The sequence below is a fragment of the Echeneis naucrates genome, chromosome 8, assembly GCF_900963305.1.
Source record: "Echeneis naucrates chromosome 8, fEcheNa1.1, whole genome shotgun sequence".
Lineage (NCBI taxonomy): Eukaryota > Metazoa > Chordata > Actinopteri > Carangiformes > Echeneidae > Echeneis > Echeneis naucrates.
Genome location: NC_042518.1, coordinates 7,117,869 through 7,142,581, shown reverse-complemented (window position 1 = coordinate 7,142,581; position 24,713 = coordinate 7,117,869). Strand labels below are relative to the sequence as shown.

Here is a 24,713-nt window from a genome sequence, read left to right as displayed (position 1 = left end):
TCAAGTATTCCTTTGAAACTTTCAGACCAACCTGAACTGCTGTCTTTGGGTCCTATCTTCCTGAAAGAGATCAGAGTGCAGATAGCAAGTGATGTCTGCAACCACATACACGTTCAAACACACCCCACCATGTGTTATTAAAGCTGGTGGAGCCAAAAAACAGGAAGATGATCATGTGATAAAGATGACAATGAGGCAAGAGAAGCCATTGAAATTTCATATATTGTTTATTTTCTCAGTGGAAGCCCTCATACGTGGGATTTCACAGAGCAGTTTTTGGCTTTGCAGTGCAGGTTTGCGTTCTGCGAAACGATCTCTCACATCCTTAAACTGTTGACATTTTGTTGGACTGAACCAAAATTTTTGGTTTCCCATTGTTTCTTCCTTAATGTAATTGTATTTTTATTAGTCCTCATTCCACATTTACATTGTTTATAACCAATATGGGCTGTCAAGATATGCATTTCACATAGCCGCACCACATAAAATCTGTTTATACTCTCAGTAAACTACACATCATTTCATGCTGTGGTTCGATGTTGGGCCTGTCAGAGAGGATGGGCAGAAGTATTCTCATTCTGGTTTTCACAGGCTCCATCTCTTTCCAACACATGTTGTCCGGACAGAATTACAACAATGCCTAACCTGGACTGCCTTCATTTTCCAGAACTATGTTCTTTTATCCAGAGCAAAGATCACATTTCTGTGTCATGTATAAAAACTTTGTTGAAAGCTTTCATTCATTACTCGGAGGAAGACAGATGTTTGGCCAACATACAGCATGTGTGTCTGAAACATGTGGAAGGCAGCGCTTCCATGTATGGATGTATCATACAGCGGGAGAGTTAACAGAAGTACACATTGCTCCCTGATGAGAGGAATTTCCACCACTTCTGCTACAGTCACGCATTCGGGAGCTTTATTCCTCGTACAATGTGATCGCAGCTTCTGAGGTGGGTGAAGCAGAGCCACTGGATGACAGATGTTTTTAGGGAACATTACCTCAATGAACCTCATTGGTTGGACGCAGAATGAGATACTTTTCTTCTGTGGCTCAAAACAAAGGCAGGTGCAGTGCCATAAACATCCACATCTAAGTGATGGCCTCGTATAGTTTGCAATTAAAACAAGATGTCAGTGGGATGCACGTGTTCAGCCGGGCCTCGGAGCCTGGCCTTCGGGACTGCGGAGGGCTTTGGAGTAGTAGTGGTTTAATGTAATTAAGGATCATGTTTGCTTTACAAGCAGGACGAGCCCCAGAGGTCAGTGGAAGAAAAGGTGGGTCTGTCTCATGATTCCATCAGAGGATTACCACTTCCTCCTTCCTGTTTACTTCCTCTTGGCCGTACGGCTGTGCTCAGATGCCAGCCAGAAAGTGTTCCTGAAGATAGCAAATGTTAATTACAGTCCTGTGTTTTGAGCTATTTCCTTTTACTCCGCAGCTTCTCATTCTCACATCTACTTTATCTTTGTATTTTCATCTGTGTCGGTCTGTTGGTGGGTTTGAAGCTCATCCTTTCTCAAACTCCCCCGCCCCCGCTCCTCTTCCAGACTTCACCCCGAGGACAGTTTAGTCTGTGTGCCAGCTGTGGCGATAGAACATGGACTACACAACAACAATGTCTAATCAGTCGGAAGGAATGTTTTCCACCAAACTAATATATGGCTTGAGGTGAGACGATAAGACGTCAAGATTTAGGTCTTATGGTATCAAAATACGTTGCACAGATATTTGCATCTCCTGCAACCTGCTATAATTTGAATAATCATATCATTAGAATACTCTGTTCTTTAAACACTTCACTATCTAAGCGTAGTTGCACTTCCCTTCTTAATCCGCTGGCTGACACTGAGGCTTTCATCTCTCCCTCTGATCCTCCAGCCTTTGAAAGAGCGACCTCACACCTGCTCATCCCAGACACTTCAACAGGATTGGAGTTGTTGAATGTAGCCCCCGCATCCCTAATTTGTTTAGAATTCCACTACTCCACCAGCCAAGAAACAGGCCATTGAGTTATTTAGAAAAATTTGGCCAGAAGTAAAAATTTTCGTATCTCCTAAATGGAATGAAAAGTCCCTGAGATTAGAGTGAGTGGGTTCAAGAACTTTACAATGAAGACCTGTCATTCCATTAACATACATTACAAAGGTTTTTTTGTGGTTAAAATCTCATGGCACACTAAACATTTGCAGGCAGGAATTCTGGATTTGTGAAATAAGTGAGTGCACTGAATCAAGTCACAGAACACTCTTTTATTTACAGTAGGATAGTGCACACTGATAAGTAGCAATTATGTGCATTATGTGCAAAAACCAACCTTCAAGTACCATGAAAATCTGCATGCCAGTGTGGGTTTCTTTTGTTCACAGCATTTTGGATTAAATTAATTGACAAAGAATTATTACTTGCTTAACTATTAATGAAAGATACTTTACCTTTGGTGCCTATAAATTACAGTACTGAACATCTTTTTCACAAACTATATCCGTATTAATTATAGGAGATACTGCCACCAGCTGATAGAAACGTGCAATTGCACTTTGGAAGAACAATTTTAAGTTTTAAGACCTGTCAACAATGTTCAATACTATGACAAGTATATACAGAGTTGAGTAGAGTCACCTGTAACCAATCAACATCTTGGATCTTTGCCAAAGAGGAAAGTTTAATATTAATCATTATAGGACAAATGAATATGACTGCATTTAGTTTTTGCACGCACACATCTCTGGGGTTCAAGGCTCATCTTATTTTCTGCCCGGTTAGATCAGCATCCATCAGTGGCCGGAAGACCTGTTGGGTTTCATTCCAGGGCACTTCATTCACCATCTGCACCTACAGCAGCAGGAGAGCGCCTTCTCTTTCACAGCTCACCTTCGTTTCCTTCAACCTTTTCTGTGGAGAAGAAGTTGATTAAAGGCAGATGATAACAGTGTCAGCTATGGAGTAACCAGCAACATAGAAAGCAGTGGTGACCCCACCTGCAGGGATGAACGTCAGGGAGCTGCTGAATATTCAGAAACGTGACAGGCCGTCTTTCGGTCCATCATATAAAAACTCATGGCCCAGTCCATTACCACACTTTCCACAGCAAACCTGAGACATTTAAATCCAGAATTTTTTGTTTCAGAAATATATATACAAATTATTTAATTAATAACTGAGTATAGTGTTGAATTTATTCATATTTTATCCAGCCATCTTTCTACATAAAATACATAAAATAGTAAGCAGAGCTACACTGGCAGGGTTAATCTACCTTTATAGGTCCCCATGCTTCAGGGTGTTTGGAAACACTGTCCTCATGGATTGTTTTTGAAAAAGCTGGCCAAGGAGAGGAGTGCTCAAACTTTGATGTGCTGGAAAATAACTCATGTCCACAATCAGAGCACACATATATACCTAAGAAGGAAAGAAGAGCTGTGAGCTTTTGGGTTCATTACATTAAGACTTCTTAAGCTTCGCATGCAACCTTCTTTGTCACTCACCAGGCTGGAAGTGATTTTTGTATTCTTCTCCATTAGAAAATGAACAATAGGACATTTCTTCCATGTCAAAAGTAGTCTGCCTTTAGTTGGTCTATATAAACATTCACAAGGAGTCAACCAGCCTAAACTGGTTTAAAAAAAAAAAAAAAAACCCAGATCAAGTATCGACATCCGTGTCCTGGTTGTGTAACGTCTAATCTGGTTCTCATTACTTCCTCAAGATGGCAGCACTCCGAGAAGATTGGTTAACTAATTTGAGATCATTAATAAAGGTAAAAATAAATGAAAAATGAATAGAATGTCATAATAAAGCAAAACATTACATGCTCAGAAGAATGTTTTAATGATTATCAAGAGCAAGTATTTACCAAAATATATAGTCCAGTATTGCTTTCTTTCATTTTAAATATTTCTATTTTTCTCTTGGAAAATAGCAATTATATTTAGTCATTTTCTGCATTTAGCATAACAAACATTTGCTGACAAATTAATTTAAAATGCATCAAGTATCTTTGGAAAATGTTCATTCATTATGGCATATTTCACCATCCACCTTGACAATTTTGAGAGCTCAGTAGAAGAACAGGAAATAAAACATGAAGACAAATAATCAAAAACCACAAGCAGTCTATCGCCCCATCAGACGATACAAATGTTTGTCACCGTATGAAACAGTAATCATATCATCATTAAGGTGATTGTAGCTACAGAGTCTGTGATTATTGCATAGTTAAAAGGTGATGAAGCTTGTCTGTTTTTGCTGTTCAGTGAGGTCCCCTATCATCAGAGATCTGGCGCTCCCAGATTGGGCTTTGCCCCGGAACTCATCATCCACGGACCGCACCTTCAGCAGGACACATCTTCAATCAAAACGTACCATTATCATCTCACTTTACTGACCATCAACCTTGTCTGTGGAGAGCAGAGAGAGAAAGGGAGATGTTGTGTTGTTCAGAGGCAGTTTCACACAAACATCCACATAACCTACCCCTAAATATTAATGGTCTCCCAATGAAACTGTTTAAAAACAGATAATTTCAGCATTCGAGACAAAACCTAAAATTTGACAAAAAAATTATTTTAAAAGAAAACCTTAGAACTTGGTCTTACGACATGTCTAAGAAAAAAAATAGCTGTACAGGAAGATGCATTACTGTCGTGTTTATACAAGTTTTGCTTGCTCAATAAAGTCATTTTATCTTCTGTAGTTCCAGTCTGTGTATTCATACCTTTAGGGACGAACTTCAGTGAACTGCTGAATATTCAGAAGCGAGACAACCCTTTGGCTGGTCCATCATTCACAAATTCATGGCCCAGTCCATTTCCACACTTCCCACACCGCACCTGGAACAACACATCATACACCTTAATCATGACATTTCCTTGAAGCTATCATTTAAAAATATTTTTAAAGTCCTTAGTCTTGTAATATAAATTCACATCATTTTAGGACATATATTCTTACAACAAGCTTCCTCTGGGAAGTCCAACTCACAGACAAAGTCACTTATGGTACCTTAAAGGCTCCAGGTCTCTCCTGATGTTTGGACACACTGTCCTCAAGGATGGTCTCAGTGAAGGCTGGCCAGGGAGAGGAGTGCTCATACTTGGAGTGGCTGGAGAACAGCTGGTGATCACACTTGGAACAAACATAAATGCCTGAGGAGTAAATGATGGGAGATGATGGCTGATGTAAAAAAGGACAAGCTATTATTTTACTTAAATATTTTACTTCACATGACCTCAGCAGGGTCTGGGTTTCACATCAATGTCTCAAATCATAAGCATTTATTTATTTAGTTTTTTCCTGTTTTTCTATAGCTTCACTTTGTAGTTTGACGAATTTAAAATTATCAACGCAACATTGGTATTAGTGTGACAGGATGATTTTTTTTTTTTTTTTTTAAGTCTGGCTTGTTATCTTAGACTCATTTAAATCCAGTTTTGTAACTGAACTGTTGTGCAACCTGAACATGTGTCCCAAAGGTTTACGGGCTAACATCTTGTGTGGCTTTTTTCTGCGTTCTTGCCAATCATTTCTATGATTATGTGTTCAGTTTACCTTCTTCATAAAACTTATCTATTAGCTCCACCTGGCACATCACAAAAACAAAAGCATACAGACAGTTAGCCGACGGCGGCTAGCTGGTTAACACCACCTCTTTGATCAGCAGCGGTTGCAAAACAAAACAAAACGAAATGTTGAACAGAGTAGAAAAGGTGACTGTACCTGGTTTAAAATGGTCTTTGAACACCTCCCCGCCGAAGAAAGAACAAAACGACATGGTTTTGCTGGCAGTTGTTCTTATAATGTGACTGTAACAGAGAGCAGAGAACAAAACCTCTTCCGGCGTGAGAGCCGGGCCTTCAAAATAAAAGATGGAACTGAAAGTCTTCCTCCACTTCTGGGAATGTCTAATTAAAAATCAATTGATGAACGCAGACCCGAGAAAAAATCGATTAATTCATAGCCTATTTGTTGTCGTTTGTTTCGTATATTAATAATAAAATTATGTAATAAATGTGAAACAGCTGGAGTTTTTAAACTGCAGAAGCATCACAGGGTGAGATTTAAATACTGGGAACAAATGGGGAGGAGGTGTGAGATATTCACAGTGTTTGAATAAACATCGGATTGTAATACTGGAGTTTTGTGTGTGTGTGTGTGTGTGTGTGTGTGCGTGTGTGTGTTTTTGATTTGTTTATGTATTGAGGGAATTGGTTCATGTTCAACATACTCTGATACGGTAGGTGGCGGTATGCAGCGCAGAAGTTGGCAGAAGAAGAAGAAGGTGTTTGTGGGGCATTAATGTTGTTGTTGTTGTTGTTGTTGTTGTTGTTGTTGTGTCGCTGCCGTCTGTGCTCCGGAGACAACATGGACGCCACCATGTTCCAGCTGAGGTCGTTTGTCCACCAGCGGCTGTACGCGGCGGCGGAGGAGATCCTCGGACAGGTGGAGAGAACCCTCCGTACGGCGCTGTACGGAGCCGAGCCCCACGGTGAGTATCCCAGCACACAACACGCCAGGTTGTTTGTTAGCTTTTTTTTTTTTTTTGTAATGGAGAAAAACTAAACTTTCTTGGGCTCTTTCTATTGAAGGACTTTGTCGACGTGCCTTTCGTTGTGCAGTCGTTTTCTTGTTCCGGTTCGGGCCTGTAGCTCCAACAAGCTACTGGGCCGAATCACCATGGTAACCGTCGCTGCTCACTGCTGTAGCAGGCTAAACTTAAAGCTAGCTGCTTAAAGCAGACTCCTGCTGGACATATGGACAAAAAGTCAAAAATAAATAAATAATCTGCTACGTTTCCAGTCGAAATTTAAAGCCTTTTTAACAGAAGAAGAAGTGTAAAAACTAAATAACTGCTGTTAAATATCACAGCTGCAAAAATAATACTATGGGATTTTAGTGACAAGTGGGAATTTAATATGAACCCCCCTGTTGGATTTTATCTAAAATAATATTCTCTATTAAATGTTTCTCAACATGCCTGTGAAATGACTTTTGTCAAACACACTTTTCCCCCTTCTGAGTAACTTGCTTCCATATCCTTTGTAGCTGTAAAAAGTCCTCTTATCAATGGTGCTGTGACTGCAGATAAAGTGCTGCAGGAGACCTCAACACAACCCTTCATACAAGAAAAGTCTGAGATCCCAGGCTCCTCTCATACGAGCACAAATACAGAAAACCGTGATGGGACCTACTGCCTGGTTCAGATAGACTTCAAAATAAAAGAGGAGCAGGAGGAACTTGGGAGGGACAGTCAATCACAGGAGGTTGTTTCTCCTCCTCCTGAAGTTGTGAAAACCGAAAAAGAGACACACTTCATTAATGAGCTGCCCCCAGTTTCTTCTGATGACTCTGCAGCTCAGAGTGAGAATAGTGACAGCGATGAGGAGTGGATGAAAAGCAAAAAGGGGGACGTTTTGCAAAGACAGAATGGCAGCAAGAAGCAGCACAGTCAAGTGGCATTGCCTGATGAGGATTCCTCTACCAAAAGTCACAAGGACCACAGTGTTTGTCCCGTGTGTGGAAAAGGTTTCCAGTACATCCGTCCCTTCATGAAGCATCTGAAAACACATAATAGGACATGTGAGTCTACAAAGGAACTTCTAAGTAATTTGCAAAGTGCTCACAGCAAGCGCCTTGTTTGTGATGTTTGTGGCAAGACATTTACCAACCCTGGTTGCCTACATATACATTCAAAAATACACACAGGGATTAAAGACTTCAAATGTCAAGACTGTGGGAAATCTTTTGTCAGAAAAGAGCACTTGACTGTGCACATGAGGACTCATTCAGGGGAGAGACCCTACCACTGTGATGTTTGTGGGAGAGCATTCACTCAGAGCCAGAATCTCAAAGTTCACCGACTGACACACTCAGGAGAGAAACGGTATCAGTGTGGCTCGTGCGGGAAACTCTTTTACACCCACGGTCAGCTAAAAAAACACATGAAGCATTTTTCAGGTGACAAAGGCTACTGTTGTGATATTTGTGGTAAAATGTTTTGCCAGAGGGGACAGCTGACTCAACATATGGGTGCACATGCAGGAGGGAGCACAGAGTAACTTACAGAAGTACAGAAAAGTCCACGTAGATAAGATTTATTTAGGGGAAACAGGTTAAATGCAGCACAAAGCCTTTGAATTATATCGTGTCATTTTACAAAACCATACCAGCTAAAATGATCTTACCGATCATTGGTGTTCCATCAATCAGCAAAACAATGTGAGAAGGTTCTTCTCTACTATGTATTGTTATGGAGATACAAGGAAAATAAATCACTCAACCACAGTGGCCACTTTACAAGATGATCATGACCATGTTCTTTGTTGATTTCAAAATGTAGCATGCAAGGAGCTGCGCTGACATTTATCTAATAAAGTGAGTTACTTCATTCACGATCAGGACTACCATCCTTCTGGTGCTGGTAAGTGACTGGCTCACCAAATCGTCCCGCTCCATCCGTAGTTTGTCCAACAGGTGGCAACAAACACCAAAATAAATCTTTATACGGATACACCGGAGGGCACGTGACGCTCTCAGTGCTCAGTCACATTTTTTATGTGATGAGATGAACACAGTCGTGTCAGTGTGTAAAGGCTCGTCTTAAGATGTTAGCAGAGAAAAGATGGCCCGTTCCTTTTACTAATTGAAACTATTTTTCAACTGTCGGCTTCAAATAATCTGCACATCAATCTCTGCATTTCAACTCGACTGGGAATCCAAGTGTATAAAAGTGCCCTTAAGGTCCTGTTTGATGAAGCACATCCTACAGATAAATGCATGGTCATGGTGGGTCAAATTACTGCAATGGCTGCCTGTTCCTGTTTAGGTTATATACATATACAAACCGAGTCTTGTTGGAGCCGCCAAGAAAACAGCAAAGCGACCCGTATCTTCAAATATGATCACAAGGGTACTTGGCCGGGATGGGGGTATTAATAATAAAAGGAAAATCTGAGAAAGGATTGTGACTTTTAAATAAGAGGCTTTTCAGCAGCAAATCTGGCGTGAATTTTCCAGGTCGTGCAATTACATAAGTCTGCGTACAGACAGGAGTGCGGAGGGGAGAGCTGAGCACAGAGGACTCTCAACTGTTGGCCACTGGAGCCTAATCTGGATTAGAGGTCGGTCCGGTCCGCAGACAGGACTCTAATAATCACATTATTCTGCATTAGGCTGACGCCTCCTGAAGCGGAAGGCAAGGAGCGATGTCCAAACGGAGCCTGCATCTCTGACGCTGATGCTGCTGGTCTTTCAGAATAACTGCTGATTTCAATTTCGATTTTTTTTCCCGATGTGAAACAATGGGAGTAAAGTTGTGTGGATATTTGCAGTGTACTGTAGGTGGGTGATGCGCATTTCCGTGTGCAGCACTGTGCACTCTGCAGCATCCGGACAGACCGCTGCGGCTTCAGGCGCAGTTCTGCACAAACCGAAGCCCTTTTTTTTCTTCTTCTTCTCCCGACCTGGGCCACTGATCCTCCAGAACCAGCCCGACCGACATGGCAAATCCACGTGAGTGCCTCTTTTTTAATACTTATTTGTTAGAAAGTCCCCCAATCTAAGACGAGACAAACTGTCTTCATGTTCTAATATAATATTGAGTACAGGTAAAGGCTGATGCTTTAGGCTTGTGTTGAAACTGTGCTACCCCACAGAGGAAAATAAAAGTTCGTTTCACAGATTGGGTCACTCCTCTTTAAGCAGAAGAGATACAGTCTTAATGATTTCCCTAATGAGATGAAGTTGGAGCCTCACTAACACTGACCATGTGATACCCAGACAAACAAACAGCCAAGAGCCAAATGTGTCAGTCAGCTGGGTCACATTCGACACAGGATGAAGCACAGCAATGTCGTGGATGAAAGGCTGTGCAACAAATAGACCTCACACGACCTCAGAGAGCACTAACCCTTGACTTTCATTTTAGGAAGAAAAAATGTTTTCTGTTTCCCCTTTACCCAGTTAAGCCAGGATAAAAAGGCCAAAGGGAGGACACGGTGATGGAGACATGATGAGTTTTTGGCAGGACTCAATCCCATGCTGACACCAGGATTAAAAATTTGATTTTTCAACAGGTCACATACATTTTTCCGTCTTCATTTTAATCCACTTTAAGTGATCCATCACACTGATAGTCACCTGAATCCACCTGTTCAGTTCATCCAAGGGAATAACCACCTTTTGTTCAAATGTCATGATCTGACTTCATGAACTTCTTAACTTCTCCTTACTAAATGGCCTTTCATGTGATCATATCAACACGCATTACTGTTTCATGCAATTGACAGCTTTCTCAATAGTGCACATATACAGTAAGCCACTGTAGTTGAAACAATTTATTGACTAATCAGTCCGTTTATGGGCTGAGCATTAGAAAAAAAGAAAAATCAACAGAACAAAAATAGTGTACTCACATTCATCTCTAAAAAATGGTGGTAGGAATTCTTGGCATTTCATCTTTAAATAAACATTATTAAAAGGATGACATAATAAGTAAATAAATCAATAATGAAAAAATATGTTTCATGCCATTAGCACCTCACAATCTGTTGTAGAAAATGTTGGCTAGATTGTCATTCTTCCACCTACTAAAAGTGACAGAAGGTTAAAAGTTTAGGTGGTCAAAGGGTTAGTGCACATGTTGCATTATTACAGCATCCCAAGTTGAACTCCGACCTGAGGACTTATGATGCACGTCATTTCTCTCTCTACTTCCTTCAGCCTTTCTGCCACTTACTGTTGTCGGAGTAAAGGCATTAAAGCCCAAAAGATAAAACAAAAAAAACTAGTGTTGCAGGGCATGACACATCTCGGTAAAAAATGTTTGGCTATATTCTTTTCTAGCTAAAATAGAAACACACGCTTTACTTTACAACCTAAAATCTGAAGGGTTTGAAATGTTTCTGTTCAATGTCCTGTGACAGTCCTGTGGTGGTTCTACCTATTTCCTTTTTCACATCTCAAGAAATTCACAGTTCTGACTGGAAAGCTGCCAATCTCCTGCTGACTATTACTCTCAGCAACAAAGATTTTCCTCTCCGTGTTGGCACAAACTGACCCAAATTGACTCTGAAGTAGAAATCAATTAGGGCTGTCCGGAACAGATTGGTCTGGTGTGGCGCCACTTTTGGTTAATTAGATATGACAGCAAAGCAGTTTGATGCTAAAAATTAATATCTCCTCTTATGAATGAGGAGATAGTGTGAGCCAGTTAAATTATGTCAGCATCATAATAAATTACATTTAGTTGCCTCGAAAATTGGGTTCTAGGTCAGGGATAGAATTTATAGTGTACAGGACAATAGTCTGCTCAAATCTTTTCATACTGTCACTTTCTGGTCTGTACTCTCTGTAAACACAGAAGGACTAAGTGGCAGAAGAACTTTTCTTTCTATTAAAGTTTTATAATGTGAAGCACCAACAAAAATCATCTCATTTTGGTAAATGAGACTAATTGAAAAATAACTCAAGATGCACCTGCAAGTAGAATGGTGTTTCAGCTTTTCTAATAGTCAGTTGCATACAATGTACAAATACAAACACAATGAAATACTCACAAAATGTAACGTGAGGGAGCCCAAATTTCCTGTTGTAAAAGCCTCTTTAATATGGAGGATTACAGTTAATCCACTCAGAGTCTGGACTGTATCTGTTGACTGTCTGAGAATTGGGCTGTGCAGCAAGACATGATACACATCAGAGTTTGTCACTTGTAAACAACATGTAATTGATCCACATGCTCTTAAATGCTCTGATTCCCCAGGGGAGTGTCTAAATGCCATTGTTATGTAATGGACAGTAGTTAGGGCTTGTTTGAAAAAAAAAAAAAAATCAGTTTCTCAATTACATTCATGTAACTCAAGAGTCAGGGTGGGTCATCCACCAGGAAGTCACAAATCAATAAAGTTCACACAGAATTCGGCAAAACAAACCAGTGTGTGGATGAGTGCTGTGGAAAATTGCCCAAAGATTTTAATTACAAGAAGAGAGTCTTGTCCACGCCTCCCTTGATACAATGAATCCCAATATCAGCCTAAGGGAAGATATTTGATGAATCATTGCATCTAATTGGGATTAACTGTGGCTCAGTGGACTAATAGCTCATTAGATTATCCCAGAAACAAAGCAGTTGTTCGCCCCTTATCTCACCTAAGTGCTGAGAAACAGTCATTTGGACATAAGAGAGAATGCAGAGGTGATTCAACAAGAAAGGTCTTAAGGGACGTAGAAGGAAAGTTGAAAATGTTGCAAATAAAACAAGTAATGTTAAGGTTTGTTAAAGCTGGTTGTATTTTAACATATTTTTTCCCACTACTTTTCCAGCTTCCAACACGATAAGCAGCCCAACAAGGATTTTAGAGGTCTGCGTGCAGTTACACAGTCCCAGTGTTAACACCATGCTCCCTGCCCTGAATGACGGCTGCTTCTTTAGGTTGAGTGCATTCGTACTGTAGCTCGTGGTTGACAGCCAGCATGGAGGAGAGCAAGCTCATCTTCAGCCTGGACCGTCATGATGAGGGTCCCATTGTGGCCTTCTCCAAAGACAAAGCACAAGCCAGACAGTCTCTGCCGATGGATTTAGAACTGAGTCAGAGCTACCATTCCCAGACTCCCTTCCTGCCTCACTCCCCTTCCTCCCCAGGCTCTTTAGCTGATCTGTCAGCATCATCAGCAGGTCCGCTTGTCACTACAAACTTGGTGAAATCCTCCTCCACAGACCTGGAGCCAAGGGAGAGCAGCTCTCTAAGAGGTAAACCTCTCCTCAGTCTGGTCAAGTCCCTGAGCACAGAGATCTCCCGGCGGGTTGAGCCAGAGGTCAATCTTTCCAAGTCTGACTCCAAACTGCATTTACATCCCTGGAAGCAGCTTACCCAGCCAAAGATCCCAGAGGTGAGGCCTGAAGCAGGCCGGCTGAATGAGAAAGAAGACTGGGCATCACCTCCGTCCACAGGTAGCACATCCCCGACTGAACCCCGGGGAAGCTCACTGATCGCTGAACTAGAGGACACACGGAGGAAGTTCTCAGAGGCCATGCAGGATCCTTTGAGCATGCTAAGTAAGATCATGGGGGATGAAAGTTCTGGGAGCCCCAAGCAGGGGAAGGCTCCTGGTGCCGGAGACTCGCCTGCCTCCCAGGGGAGTTGTGCAAGAGAGGGAAATTCTGAAGATGGAGACTCAAAATATTGGAGGAGGACTGATGGTGACCACAGAGGTGTGTTTGACACTCCTTTGAGAAGACTCCAAAGGAGTTCATTAATGAAATCCTCAGCCTTTCCAGAACACCACATCCACAGCAAAGACAGCCATTATGAAATTCACAGTTATGGAGATATGATTCAAGTCGTGGAGCTCCAGCATGGATCCAGTGGGACACATCAGAAAACTCACAGCCAGTCTCGAGGCATTGTCTCAGGATCAACACTGCCTATTTACTGGCTCTTCCCTGTGGGACTTTTGGCTTATGGGTTTTTTGTACTGCCCCTCCCCTCCTATCTGACTGGTCTGTCTGTGGGGGTCGCATGCGGTTTCATCCTCGGCCTCGTGGTTGTGTTCATGTTTGCCCCACGTCGCTCAAATGTCAGAAGCAACGAGGGGTCTCAGTTCAAATCCAGCATGTTTCCACAGGGTACAAACCTCACAGATCCAGAAACAATTCTAGAGGTAATAAATTCATCAAATTTAGCATTTAAACAAACTGACATTGCAACCCTTTGTGTCTCTACTGTTATTTAAACTTGTCTGTGCAGTGCAATACTCTGCACTGCACAAATGTAGCAGAGAGCATGATGCTGGGCACTGCTCTGAAAAAAGCGCCAGCATCAAAACATCATGGGGGATTATTTAAAGTGACTTTTTGTGCGTATGAACATGTGTTTTGTTTAACTTTCTCCAACATTTTCTCTGTCAACCCTTCGGCCCAGTGAACTCACAGATGGCTACACCTGCAGCAATAAGCCAGTAAAATATTATTGAAATGATATTTTAATTCAAATATTCAGTTCAAATGAACTGATGATTCACTTTAGCTAAGCTGAAGTGCTATTTCAGAAATACTAGCATGCCTATGCACCAGAGAAGGATGATGGCAGTGGTAAACATTACATCTACAAAACTGCAGCTTCAGCTAGTCATAGTGGCTAACCTGGCTGTAGGCCTGCTGCTCCAACTGTTAGTACTTTTATGTTTACCTGCGACTGATTTGGTCATGTGGAAATGAGCTGCTTGAGTATTCATTCTGCTGGGTACGAAATACAAACACCACTCAGTGGCACTAAAGAAAAAGATGACGCTGATGATAAGTGGGGGCTAGAAGAGTTTAAAAGGGTAGTAACTGGGTAAAAAAGCCACTATAGCACAGCAGCTTTAACATTTAAAGAACAGGTTCAAATAAGGGAAAGTTCATGAGGACAGAGGAGTTTCTACCATGACATAGCCATGCTGTTAAATGAGACAGATGTATTCTACCACAGCTCAGGTTTCCCCTCCTGCTGAACTGTATTGTCCCAGTTTATACCACTTACTGTGAATTTCACTTACCTAAGTAGGAAATTTGTTAGGTTAGCATATTTTTGTGCTTGCAATTTACACTAAGATAAATGCACATAAATATAGCCACAACACGACTGTCATAATTGTCTGTTCTGAAGGGAAAAAGTGAGGCGATTTGTGATAAGCCTTTATAATTTTCCTCCAGGGTTGGATGAATGAGACGTACAGCTACGACCCTGAGACATTCAACCCCACCATCACTCACTCTGTTTATGTCACACTGGAGGGCAGTCGGCTACACCTGGCACACCCACGTGCCAACATCCCCCGGTGGGCAGCTTTCGATGAGACGCCCTGTGACTCCACATTTTTACGTTCACGCACGTATCAACTGGCTAACTGTAAGGTCAGTGTGTTATTTCAGGATCCAAACCGCAGGCTTGTCCCTGAGAGTAAAAGAGAGAGAAGCAAGATGACCTCTTGCCTGAACTCTTCCCTCTCATCTCTCTTCACCCACTTTGTCATCTAACACCGAGCCGAAAGAGCTGAAGCATTAGGACTGAAGTGATGATGCTAAATAAACTCAACCCTTCTATTATGCCAGTCACACACTGAGGCAGGTGACTATAGCTTCCAATAGTGAAGTAGATAGAATCTAGATTCTAATCTATGTGGGGAGAGCTTTGACCGTATTTACCTGCCAACACATTTATGCCTGCTAACATCTCCCTCTCAGAATAGTAAAAAAAGATACTGACACACACACTTTTTTACCCAAGGTGTCTCTACTGCCTCCTGGTCTGGCTCGCAAGAGGATTTGGAACAAGAAGTATCCCATCTGCATCACTCTCGCAGAGGGGGAAGTAGGGGAGGAGAGGCTGGTTGACGGGCAGGACGAGGAGGAGAGGACAGAGAGACACACCACACCCGACCTCCAGCTTCCTGTCAGTCTCTACCTGTTTGGCCGCACAGGAAGAGAAAAGGAGGAATGGTTCCAGCATTTCCTGTCTGCATCTAGGGCTGGAGCCAAGAGTAGTGTGAGTGGTGAGGAGAGCACAGGTAAGATGATACTATGGTTCATCATGTCTGGTTATACTTACCAACTACTCTCACTACATATCTATCTTTATCTCATCACTTAGAAACACTACCTGGTGGAGATGTTGTTAAAGAAACCACTGAAGAGCTCCAGGATTTGCCAGGAGCCATGAAAACAAGAACTCTGTTGGACTACAGCATCTATATGACTCAACTGATTGGCTCAGAGAGTTGTGACCCCACCCCAAGCCCCTGCCTCAGTGAAAGGGAAAGCCCCACAACCCACAAGAAGGTCAGGGAACATTTTTTAGCTTGTTTATCATATAGTTAAGGTTTTATAGTGATGCGAATTTTCAGCTTTTTCTGCTATACTTAGTCCCTGGATGTCTCTGGATGCTAATAGTGATGACGTCATGACATTGATCGGAGCTACTCAATATTAGTTAGTGTTCAGATTAGCACTTTTCCGGGACCCTGGCTCAGCTAAATAAATTTCTAACATTGCTAAATAGACTATATATCAATGTGCAGAAATATCAGGTATCATGTTGTTGGAAAGATATTAGTAGGATCTGATTGCTGTGCATCTGTAGAATACCAGACTCTATGGCTGCTAATCTCAGTTTGAGTGTTTTGGAATTGCCACCTCACGCAGAAACAGTCTGTCTTGATGTTTAGAGGAGGTAGATACAGGACCAGCATGCGACTCATTGGAAAATTGCAAATGCATCTGCTACCATCTGACATTTTTGTGCTACACCCCACAGATGCAAAATGAAGAGCACAATTCTGGAGGTCAAGCTGGAGCTGAGTCCAGTTCAGGTTCATGGTCTGCAGAGGGCCAGTCCACCTGGGTGAACTCCCTAGTGGGAAGGATTTTCTGGGACTTTCTCCGGGAGAAATACTGGACCAATCAGGTTGCGCACAAGATCCAAAAAAAGCTAAGCAAAATCAAGGTGAGCCCGGCTAAAAGTTGTGATTCATTTTTCAAGGTTAATCATCAATAGCATCATCAGTATCTCAATGACTAATGCACCTGCTACAGTGAGTGCACTGTGGGTCAGAGCTCTACAAACAGTATCACTCAATGATCTGAGCAAAACATCAGCACCACTTTATGTGCAAGGTCAGTGCTGTGTATGTGTGAGAGAGAATGAGTGTGTGTGTGTGTGCTGATACTGCACTTTCTCTGGCTCCTAAGGCAGCAGGCAGAGGATCCCTGATGGCACCACAGCATCCCATTACTCATTTCCTGCTTTGCTGTTTGACACAAACTCTCTCCTTCACAGACACACACACACACACACACACACACACACACACACACACACACACACACACACGCACACACACACACACTAGCAGCAGGCTTTCATTGCTCACTATTTTCTTTGAGGTAGTTAGCTATATTTATTGACCTCTGTTTGTTTTATACTGGTTTCATTTGAAAGTTTTTCTTGCTTGACAGGAAAATTGTACAAATTAAATAAACGGCTTGTCATTACAGTTGCCATACTTCATGAATGAACTAACTCTGGCTGATCTGGACATGGGGACCTGCCTACCTCAGGTCCTTAACACATCCAAACCTACACTGGACCACAGAGGTACATATATATATGAATCTTCATGTCTTTAGTCTTGGCCTGTGATGTGAAGTGATTTGCCTTCTTTCAATAGGTTTAGATAAGTCAACCAGCAGTCTCTACCTAGATCTCTTCATCAGTCACATTCTTGCGGTCAGATCAGGCCATGATCTCATTTATTTCATGAGTTTGTCATGCCTCACTAAAAGCTTTCTATTGTCTCCCGCTAAAGCGATTAGCAATCCTCTTAGCCTTGACTAAGCTCAACTAACAATAATGTGCCAAAGCTTTCCTCTGTTGGTTTAATATTGCCTCTGCAAGAACACAATGCCAGACCATCTCAAGAAAGGCCTGGAATCCAAACCAAAGTTTTAGGGTTTAGACTGCACTTCATTTAAAAAAAAATTTGAAGAATTACTTGCTACCTGTTCTCTTCTCTCTTTTCCAAGGCCTGTGGCTGGAAATGGAGTTGATCTATACAGGCTGCCTTCAGATGACCTTAGAGACTAAGATGAACCTGTGCAAATTGGGTAAAGAAGGAGAGGAAGACACTCACAGTGTTCCAGAGACCCAGCAAATGGGGTGAGCTCCATCAAACTTTCATACCTCTGAAAAGATGAAGAAATCATGTGAAGGCAACGGTGAGCAAAATGCGCCTTTTAAGTTTTTGAATTTGCATTAAGAATTACTCTTGTGTGTTTTACAGCTGTAAACCCAGGCTGTGTATCCTAGCTGATAGTGATGAAGAATCATCCAGCGCAGGCTCATCTGATGAAGAGGAACCCCCTCCATCTGAGCCCCAGGGGTCTGTGGGGGAAAAGAGCACAGTCACAGCAGCTGACGGGTAAATTAACAATTTTACTGCCACAGAGGTGAAAATTTTCAAGGATCATAAGTCACAAAACTGAACCCCACTGTATAGTGATATGCAGTGATAGTAAGGTCTGACTTGAAAAGTGCAGATATTAGGCATTTGCTTGAATTGATAAGCAGCAGTTCAAGGTTCAACATCGCACCCCTCCTGAACTTCCTCAGTTCAGGAGGGGTGCGATGTAAAAGGTAAAAAAATAATCCATTGTAATTGGCCTTATTGTAAAAGTCAAATGGAGTTTCAAGACTAAGCCTCTGGGTAAAAGCAACATTTCACTCTAGTTGTTCTGGTCATAATGTTTTGGAGCCTCTTGCCTCAGGGAAGGGAGTCAAACTGTCCACGTGTCGGGGGGGTAAGGTCCCCCAAGATGCGGGCTGGACTGCTCCTGCACATTTAGGGATGAGGGAAGATGGTGACGGAGAGGTTAATCAAACAAATGACATTCAGACATTCAGGAAATTAATTATAGAAAGTGCTCCTGACTGATTGGTTGGTTCCTAAAAAGGAGAAGTAGCACTTCAATCCAGACAGTAATCACATTTTTAGGAAAAAAAGCAATATTCATGATATTAGAGGTGAAGCAGTCAGTTTTCAGCCCAAGAAAAATGTTTACACAAGCGATAATAAAGTGATACTGATAAAACATATATTGCTGTTCTTATTTTTACCTCAGGCACACTGGTGGCAGCACAAGTAGGAAAATCCTGAGATTTGTGGACAAGATAGCAAAGTCCAGATATTTCCAGAAGGCTACAGAAAACGAATACATAAGAAAGAAAATAGCTGAGGTGTCCAACATGCCTCTGATGCTCAGTGTGGAGGTGCTGGAGCTCTCTGGCATTCTGGCCATCAACATCCCACCACCTCCTACGGACAGGATATGGTACTGACATTTCATACACAGATTCAGTTCAGGTTATTTGTTAATCTGCACATTTATTCACTAATCCTCCTTTCCTCTCAGGTACAGTTTCAGGGTACCTCCCAGGTTGGACCTTCATGTGCGTCCTATGCTCGGGGAGAGGGAAGTCACCTTTTCTCATGTCACTGAGTGGATTGAGAAAAAACTGCAGTGTGAGTTTCAGGTAAATGAATTTATGCTGAATAATGTTCATCAACATTTTGGTGTATGTGTCTATATGTGTGTGCTACAACGCTGTATAGGGTTAGCCAAAAAATGTATTTTCCTAAGTGAGTTGATTTTAGGAAAGTGGAGGGATTTTGAAGGGTTAGGGATTCTGATGGTTAGGATAAAATAAGAAAAGGATAAGAAATGAACTATGTCAATGAGTGTGCTCACAAAGATAGATGTACGAGGGTGTGTTTGTGTGAAATTGAGTGGACCTTTTAACAATTGCTCTTTACAGAAAGTATTTGTCATGCCCAATATGGATGATCTATATCTGCCCCTGATGACATCTGGCCTGGAAAATCGACCTGCATCCCATCACTCCTCAATCCAATCCACATCCCAACAGTCCTCTGTGGAATCCCAGGAGTACATGTCGGAGTAGAGACTACAGATATGACATTTTCCGATGCAAAAAAGTGGCGAGCAGCAGTTGCCAAATGGAAGCCGTGGCTGCTGTTGCTGGATACCCGCTTGGTGATCGTCCTGAGAGTGTTAGTCTTAACCGGTGCAGGATAGATTTCTCAGGGCGCACACTGAAAATGTTAGTGACTGTGACAATGGTGCTAAAATGCCCCCTACTGTGAAGAAGTTGAACTTGAACGAATACCCTCATCACCAGTGAGAGCGCATACCAAGTCCAAAAGTCAACTTGTTTTAATGCAGTTGCTGAAGTAGATTCCAGACCGAATAACAGGTCTATGACTGTCGCTACTGCTCATAATCATGACTGCTATTTTAAAGATATTAGATTGAACAAAAACTAGCCATTCGTCTGTTTTCTTTTCCACTGATCCACTTGAGGGTAGAGAGACGGGACAAACTTAAAATTGAAAAATATTAGACAGCAGGTAAGTACCTTAACCTCTCTTCAACCAAGCTGCCATGGTGCATGTTCTGTCTGAACAATGTGACTGTTTAATGCTCGTGAGTTTCTCAAAGCACAATAAAAACTTGTTCAAAACTTTATATTTATTTCAATTGCTGAACCTAAAATGCATGCAAGTATGTAGATGATGCTGTTAAAACCAAGCGGTAACCCACTGCCACCCACTGGTATGTGATTTTGGACGAGCTGAAGAGGAACAAGAGGTGGAGCTAATAAATCAGGTAAGAAGTGGGGCCATTTTCTCAGTCCATGCTAGTGATGGGAAGTTCTGATCTTTTTACTGACTCAGGTCTTTTAATCTTGTTCAGTAAACTGAACAAATACGCATGGTGGCCTAGTGGTTAGTGATGTCGCTCCCACAATAAGAGGGTCGCAGGTTTGATTTCCGGCCTGAACATGGTTATGTTGATTGGTAAGACCGTACCAGACTAGACCAGATCCCTCCACAGACCGGACCAGACTGACTGTACCTCCATACAGACTAGAGACTAGACCAGACCCCCACCCCCTGAGACTGGATCCCTCCCTTTGAGCAGCACGGTGGCGTAGTGGTTAGCACTGACTCAGTTTGATTCCCGGCGGAGCCGAACATGTCTAGGTTCATGGTTAATTGGTGACGAGTGATGGACCAAAGATACACCAGAGACATTAACTTATTTCACATGGAACATCTGCACTGTTTATTTGAAGCTCAGTTTTATTTTTGTATGATAATATAATTCATTTTTTAGGCATCCTCACACGCAGGCTCTGGCAGTGTCTTTTTGACATCTTTCTTCAGTGGCCCCTACAGGTAAACCAGAAATCTGAGGTTAGAGCAGAATGATTACGGATGATTATGCCAATACTTAAAAACTAATAGTAATTAAAAAAAAACAAAAAACAGCCATTTGTGCAAATATTGACTCATTACACAAGCCATTTTCCCTCTTGTTCTTGGTATTCATATTTGAGCGTGCACCAAGCTTTTCTCACACTCACCATAAATGCCCTCTTCTCCTGGGCGGTCTGGAAGCGGCCATGACCAAATTTGGAAGTGGTGTCAATGAACTTGAGCTCAATTGTCTCGTTGGCCTTTCGAGAGGTGTGCACAAGCAAAGACTGGGTAGGGAGAGACACAAACATGCAGATAATATACTTATGCTTTAACACAGCACACAGAGCTTTGTGTTTGTATTTCTGAAATTAAGACTTGTGAAATTGCATTTTACCTTTCTGAGAGTGAGGACACGTTTCTTAGTCCCAACCACGCAGCCTTTCACCATGACAAAGTCATTATTCACCTCACCATAGTGGGAGAAGCCCCCCTAAGAGAAATGGTAAATTAGGCCTATTCAGAAATAAATTACTCTCTTTCTATCTAACCTGTAGTTTCACCCATTATCTAATGGTTACATTAGAGTAACTTCAAGTCTGATGATTGTCGTAATACTGTCTTGTGCATTGTAAAAGCCAAATCTAACTCCTAACATGCAAACTTTAAAATGTGACATGTCAATTATACATCAGTGATAGGGGCTTCATAGGGCTATGCGTGAATTCCTATTTCCTGAATGATAAAACAATTTGTTTCATCTGTTGGTTTTGTCACAAGAGATGAGAGTACCATGGGCGTGATGGTCTTCTGGCTGGTATCATAATTAGTGGAGGCATTGTTCCGGATCACCTTTCCATCCTGAATGTGGACTCCCCTACCGATACGGTAGATCTGTGGACACATATGGACATAAAATGATGGCAAACCCGTCTACCAATGTGAATAACAATGTTGCTTCTGATTAGTCATTAATATTGTATAATTTTTGGGAATGAAAAGTGGTCCACAGTGGAAACTGAACCGTCATCTAACCTTCTTGTTGATCTCAGTCCGGTGATTATATCCCTTCTGACCAGCACGGGCAATAGTGAAGCCCACACGGGCAGGATGCCAAGCTCCAATACAGGCCACCTTCCTCAGACCCTTGTGAGTCTTCCTGGGGAGCTTCTTTGTGTGCCAGCGGCTTGTCACACCTAACGTCCCAAAGAGAACAAATGCAATGGTTGATATGATGGTTAGAAATCTAAATGTACTTTCAAAGACCTGGGTAAAGGCTACAGTCTAGTATCATGTTCCCCACCTTTGAAGCCATGACCTTTGGTGACACCGATGATATCAATCATCTCATTCTGGTAGAAGACAGCAGACACAGATACAGGCTTCTCCAGGTGCTCCTTCACCCAGTCCACCTTGTCCGAGATGCTGCCCCCATTTAGTTGCACCTCCATAATGTGGGCTTTTTTCTGCTTAATTGGTAGCAGTCGCATCTGGAAACAGAGAAGAAACATCTGTGAAGCTTGTGAAAACAGTTTCAAGGTTTAGGGAGCATATTTCTTAATCTTACTATGTTCACAAGCTTTTGTGGTCAGATTTATTATTCAGTATATATGTTTGAATTTTCAGGAATAATAACCCTCAGCTACCCCAGATCAACAGGTATATTACAGGTATATCATTTCCACTGCGTATGGAAAGAGTGTTTTTGTAACACTGTGAAGGGCTGAGATCTTGGCTGATCTTCATTTTGTTTGCTGCCAACATAAATGTATTCACCTGGCAAAGGCTGGGTGGGCAGCCAGGTTCCGCCTTAGAATTTATTTTTAAACTCCTATTTGATACGGCACAGTGCTCAACACAGATACAACATCACAGCCAGAGTTATTTGAATCTTGGCAGCCAAAAGCTTCGGCGATGAGGTAGCTTTTTTTTCCCATTGCATGTGGTCGTAGCCTGACACCTCTACCCTTTTGGAGGGAACCTTTCAAGAGAAGGGGAGGTGCAAACTGATGTAATAACAGACTACCCTGATATTTTGAATGGCTGGATTTTGCTTTGTGAAAGCTTATTTGTGATTGATCAGTGTGGATAAATACTGTCTGACCTGGGAGTGAACGATAACCCTTATGACTGAACAGTATTTCTTCATCATAGAAAATTCCTTGTCCAGCTGTTTCTTTCCAGGCTCATCCTGCCACTTCTTGCTATACTTGGAAAAGGCCTTCTTCTTGCTCTTGTACCTGAGACAGAATTCAGAAACTCATTGACACTGAGAATTTTTCTCCCAAGAACATAATGCAGTAATCAAGTTGAAAAAATTAAAATTTCCAGCTAATTCAGCTGAGAATTGTATCCCCCCTCCACCCCCATTTTACTTCAACTTATAGACATGACAAGTCAACCTGAGTTGTCTTTTAACATGACATAGCTGATGCGCAGAATAATTCTCCTGCTAAGAGTTTGTTTAGCATAAGATTAGGTTTCTTCAGAAACACAATCAGCCACAGCAACAAACCCAGCTGTAACTTCTCTGTGCCAGCGAAGTGGCTGTATGTGGAATTTGTAATTATGCACACCAGTTTTTGTAGAATCGGCGCTTGCACTCATCACTGAGATGCTCTGCAAAGATGGTTTTAAGGGAACGTAAGCCACGGACAGTCTGAATGTAACCCACAACTCCCACCACGATGACAGGAGGAGTTTCAATGATGGTAACAGGCTCCACTTCTTCTCGCTTGGATTGCTCTGTAAGAAAAAGATGAGATATTGTCAACGTCCAGTAAAACCCACAAAGTTATGACTTTCAAACAGATGCGTTTATGTGGCAATAAACAATGCACAGCAAAGAACCAGATAAAACAGGAAGAATCATACAAGCCACCCATGGATCTATGATTTATTAATTCTAGGAATACATACTGAGGGCAGTGCGGTGCACCTCCCTGAGGGTGTGGGTCATGCCTGCCTTGTATCCCAGGAAGGCAGTGAGGTGGACAGGTTGGCGGGGGTCGTCTTTGGGCCATGTGCGCACCCTCCCTCTATGTCTCTTGCTTCGTTTGTGGGGTAGGAACCCCAAGTGCCCGTGGCGGGGAGCATGGAATTTGCGATGAGACTATAAAGGACATGACCAAGACTCATTAATATAAAATGAAATGTTTGTTGTTGTTGTTGTTTTTTTAACAATGCCACAAAATGTATGAGCAGACACTGTATTTTACTGCGATCCTTCACAGTATATAACACTGAAGATGTGCACGTGGAATAACTGCAGAGATAGATTAATTGTTCCCGTACTATACTGAGTCATCATTTTAACAATTGTGTTTTCATTGTTTTCCTAACTTTCTTTTCACATTCAAATTCTAAAGTGTAACAGGACACCAGCAAGACGTCATGTTCTAAGTCCCGTAATCTTGTCTTTCTGTTCATCAATCCACGCCAGCAAAAATACTAATACTAAAAAGAAATGACTCTTTCAGCATTTTATGTCGTTTCCCCAAAGGTAGCCATTACAAGACAGCTTTTCCAAACACTTAAATATCCAGGTGGCAAAACAAACAAACATACTCACATGTAAAAGATAAAAACAGATGAAACTGTAAACTTGTGCATCCCTTATAGTAAAAAACAACCAAAAACACAGCGAGTACTGACCATGTCTGCACACTGTCCAGTCGAGGGATAGAAAGAGAGAGGAACCAGTGTTGATGTTAGGGTCATACATGAAATGATACACAGTGCAGGAGCTCTAATTTGGTGTCTGGCCTGGTTGAGGAGTAGTATTTGCTTTCAAATAAGGCAATCTCTGCCAAGTACTGACAGGACAAGACAGCAAGAGAGAGTAAAGCTTTAGGGCTGAGGTGGTTGGGAGGCCCAGTGGACGGGAACCATATAACCG

General features: G+C 42.0%; 4 protein-coding genes and 1 pseudogene across 5 annotated transcripts; 2 read left to right on the top strand and 3 right to left on the bottom strand.

The window, feature by feature from the left end:
• Positions 1-2,276: 2,276 nt before the first annotated feature.
• LOC115047570 (methionine-R-sulfoxide reductase B1-A-like) lies at positions 2,277-3,615 on the bottom strand (annotated as a pseudogene).
• Positions 3,616-3,814: 199 nt separating this feature from the next.
• LOC115047571 (methionine-R-sulfoxide reductase B1-A-like) lies at positions 3,815-5,844 on the bottom strand. Its single transcript, XM_029508594.1, has 4 exons — positions 5,720-5,844; positions 5,006-5,148; positions 4,719-4,833; positions 3,815-4,401 (listed from the first exon to the last, which is right to left on the bottom strand). Exons 1-4 carry the CDS (start codon positions 5,772-5,774, stop codon positions 4,382-4,384), a joined length of 333 nt encoding a protein of 110 aa, XP_029364454.1. The 5' UTR covers positions 5,775-5,844; the 3' UTR covers positions 3,815-4,381.
• A 448-nt stretch (positions 5,845-6,292) lies between these two features.
• Positions 6,293-8,333, top strand: LOC115047558 (zinc finger protein 436-like). Its single transcript, XM_029508580.1, has 2 exons — positions 6,293-6,488; positions 7,046-8,333. The coding sequence occupies exons 1-2, from the start codon at positions 6,299-6,301 to the stop codon at positions 8,056-8,058; spliced, it is 1,203 nt and encodes a 400-aa protein (XP_029364440.1). The 5' UTR covers positions 6,293-6,298; the 3' UTR covers positions 8,059-8,333.
• A 1,121-nt stretch (positions 8,334-9,454) lies between these two features.
• LOC115047544 (testis-expressed protein 2-like) lies at positions 9,455-19,988 on the top strand. 2 transcript variants are annotated; one of them, XM_029508552.1, is made up of 12 exons: positions 9,455-9,511; positions 12,323-13,660; positions 14,694-14,894; positions 15,268-15,547; positions 15,631-15,818; positions 16,294-16,482; positions 17,034-17,133; positions 17,562-17,694; positions 17,819-17,956; positions 18,657-18,866; positions 18,948-19,068; positions 19,351-19,988. In XM_029508552.1, the coding sequence occupies exons 2-12, from the start codon at positions 12,473-12,475 to the stop codon at positions 19,495-19,497; spliced, it is 2,895 nt and encodes a 964-aa protein (XP_029364412.1). In that variant the 5' UTR covers positions 9,455-9,511; positions 12,323-12,472; the 3' UTR covers positions 19,498-19,988. The 2 variants fall into 2 exon arrangements, with proteins under 2 accessions (XP_029364412.1, XP_029364413.1); XM_029508553.1 differs by lacking the exon at positions 9,455-9,511 and having other exon boundaries at positions 12,309-13,660.
• Positions 19,989-20,654: 666 nt separating this feature from the next.
• On the bottom strand, positions 20,655-24,553 carry LOC115047557 (60S ribosomal protein L3-like). The gene is made up of 10 exons (XM_029508579.1): positions 24,470-24,553; positions 23,735-23,927; positions 23,392-23,560; positions 22,920-23,055; positions 22,119-22,305; positions 21,851-22,011; positions 21,608-21,709; positions 21,213-21,308; positions 20,983-21,102; positions 20,655-20,788 (listed from the first exon to the last, which is right to left on the bottom strand). The coding sequence occupies exons 1-10, from the start codon at positions 24,533-24,535 to the stop codon at positions 20,729-20,731; spliced, it is 1,290 nt and encodes a 429-aa protein (XP_029364439.1). The 5' UTR covers positions 24,536-24,553; the 3' UTR covers positions 20,655-20,728.
• Between the last annotated feature and the right edge of the window lie 160 nt (positions 24,554-24,713).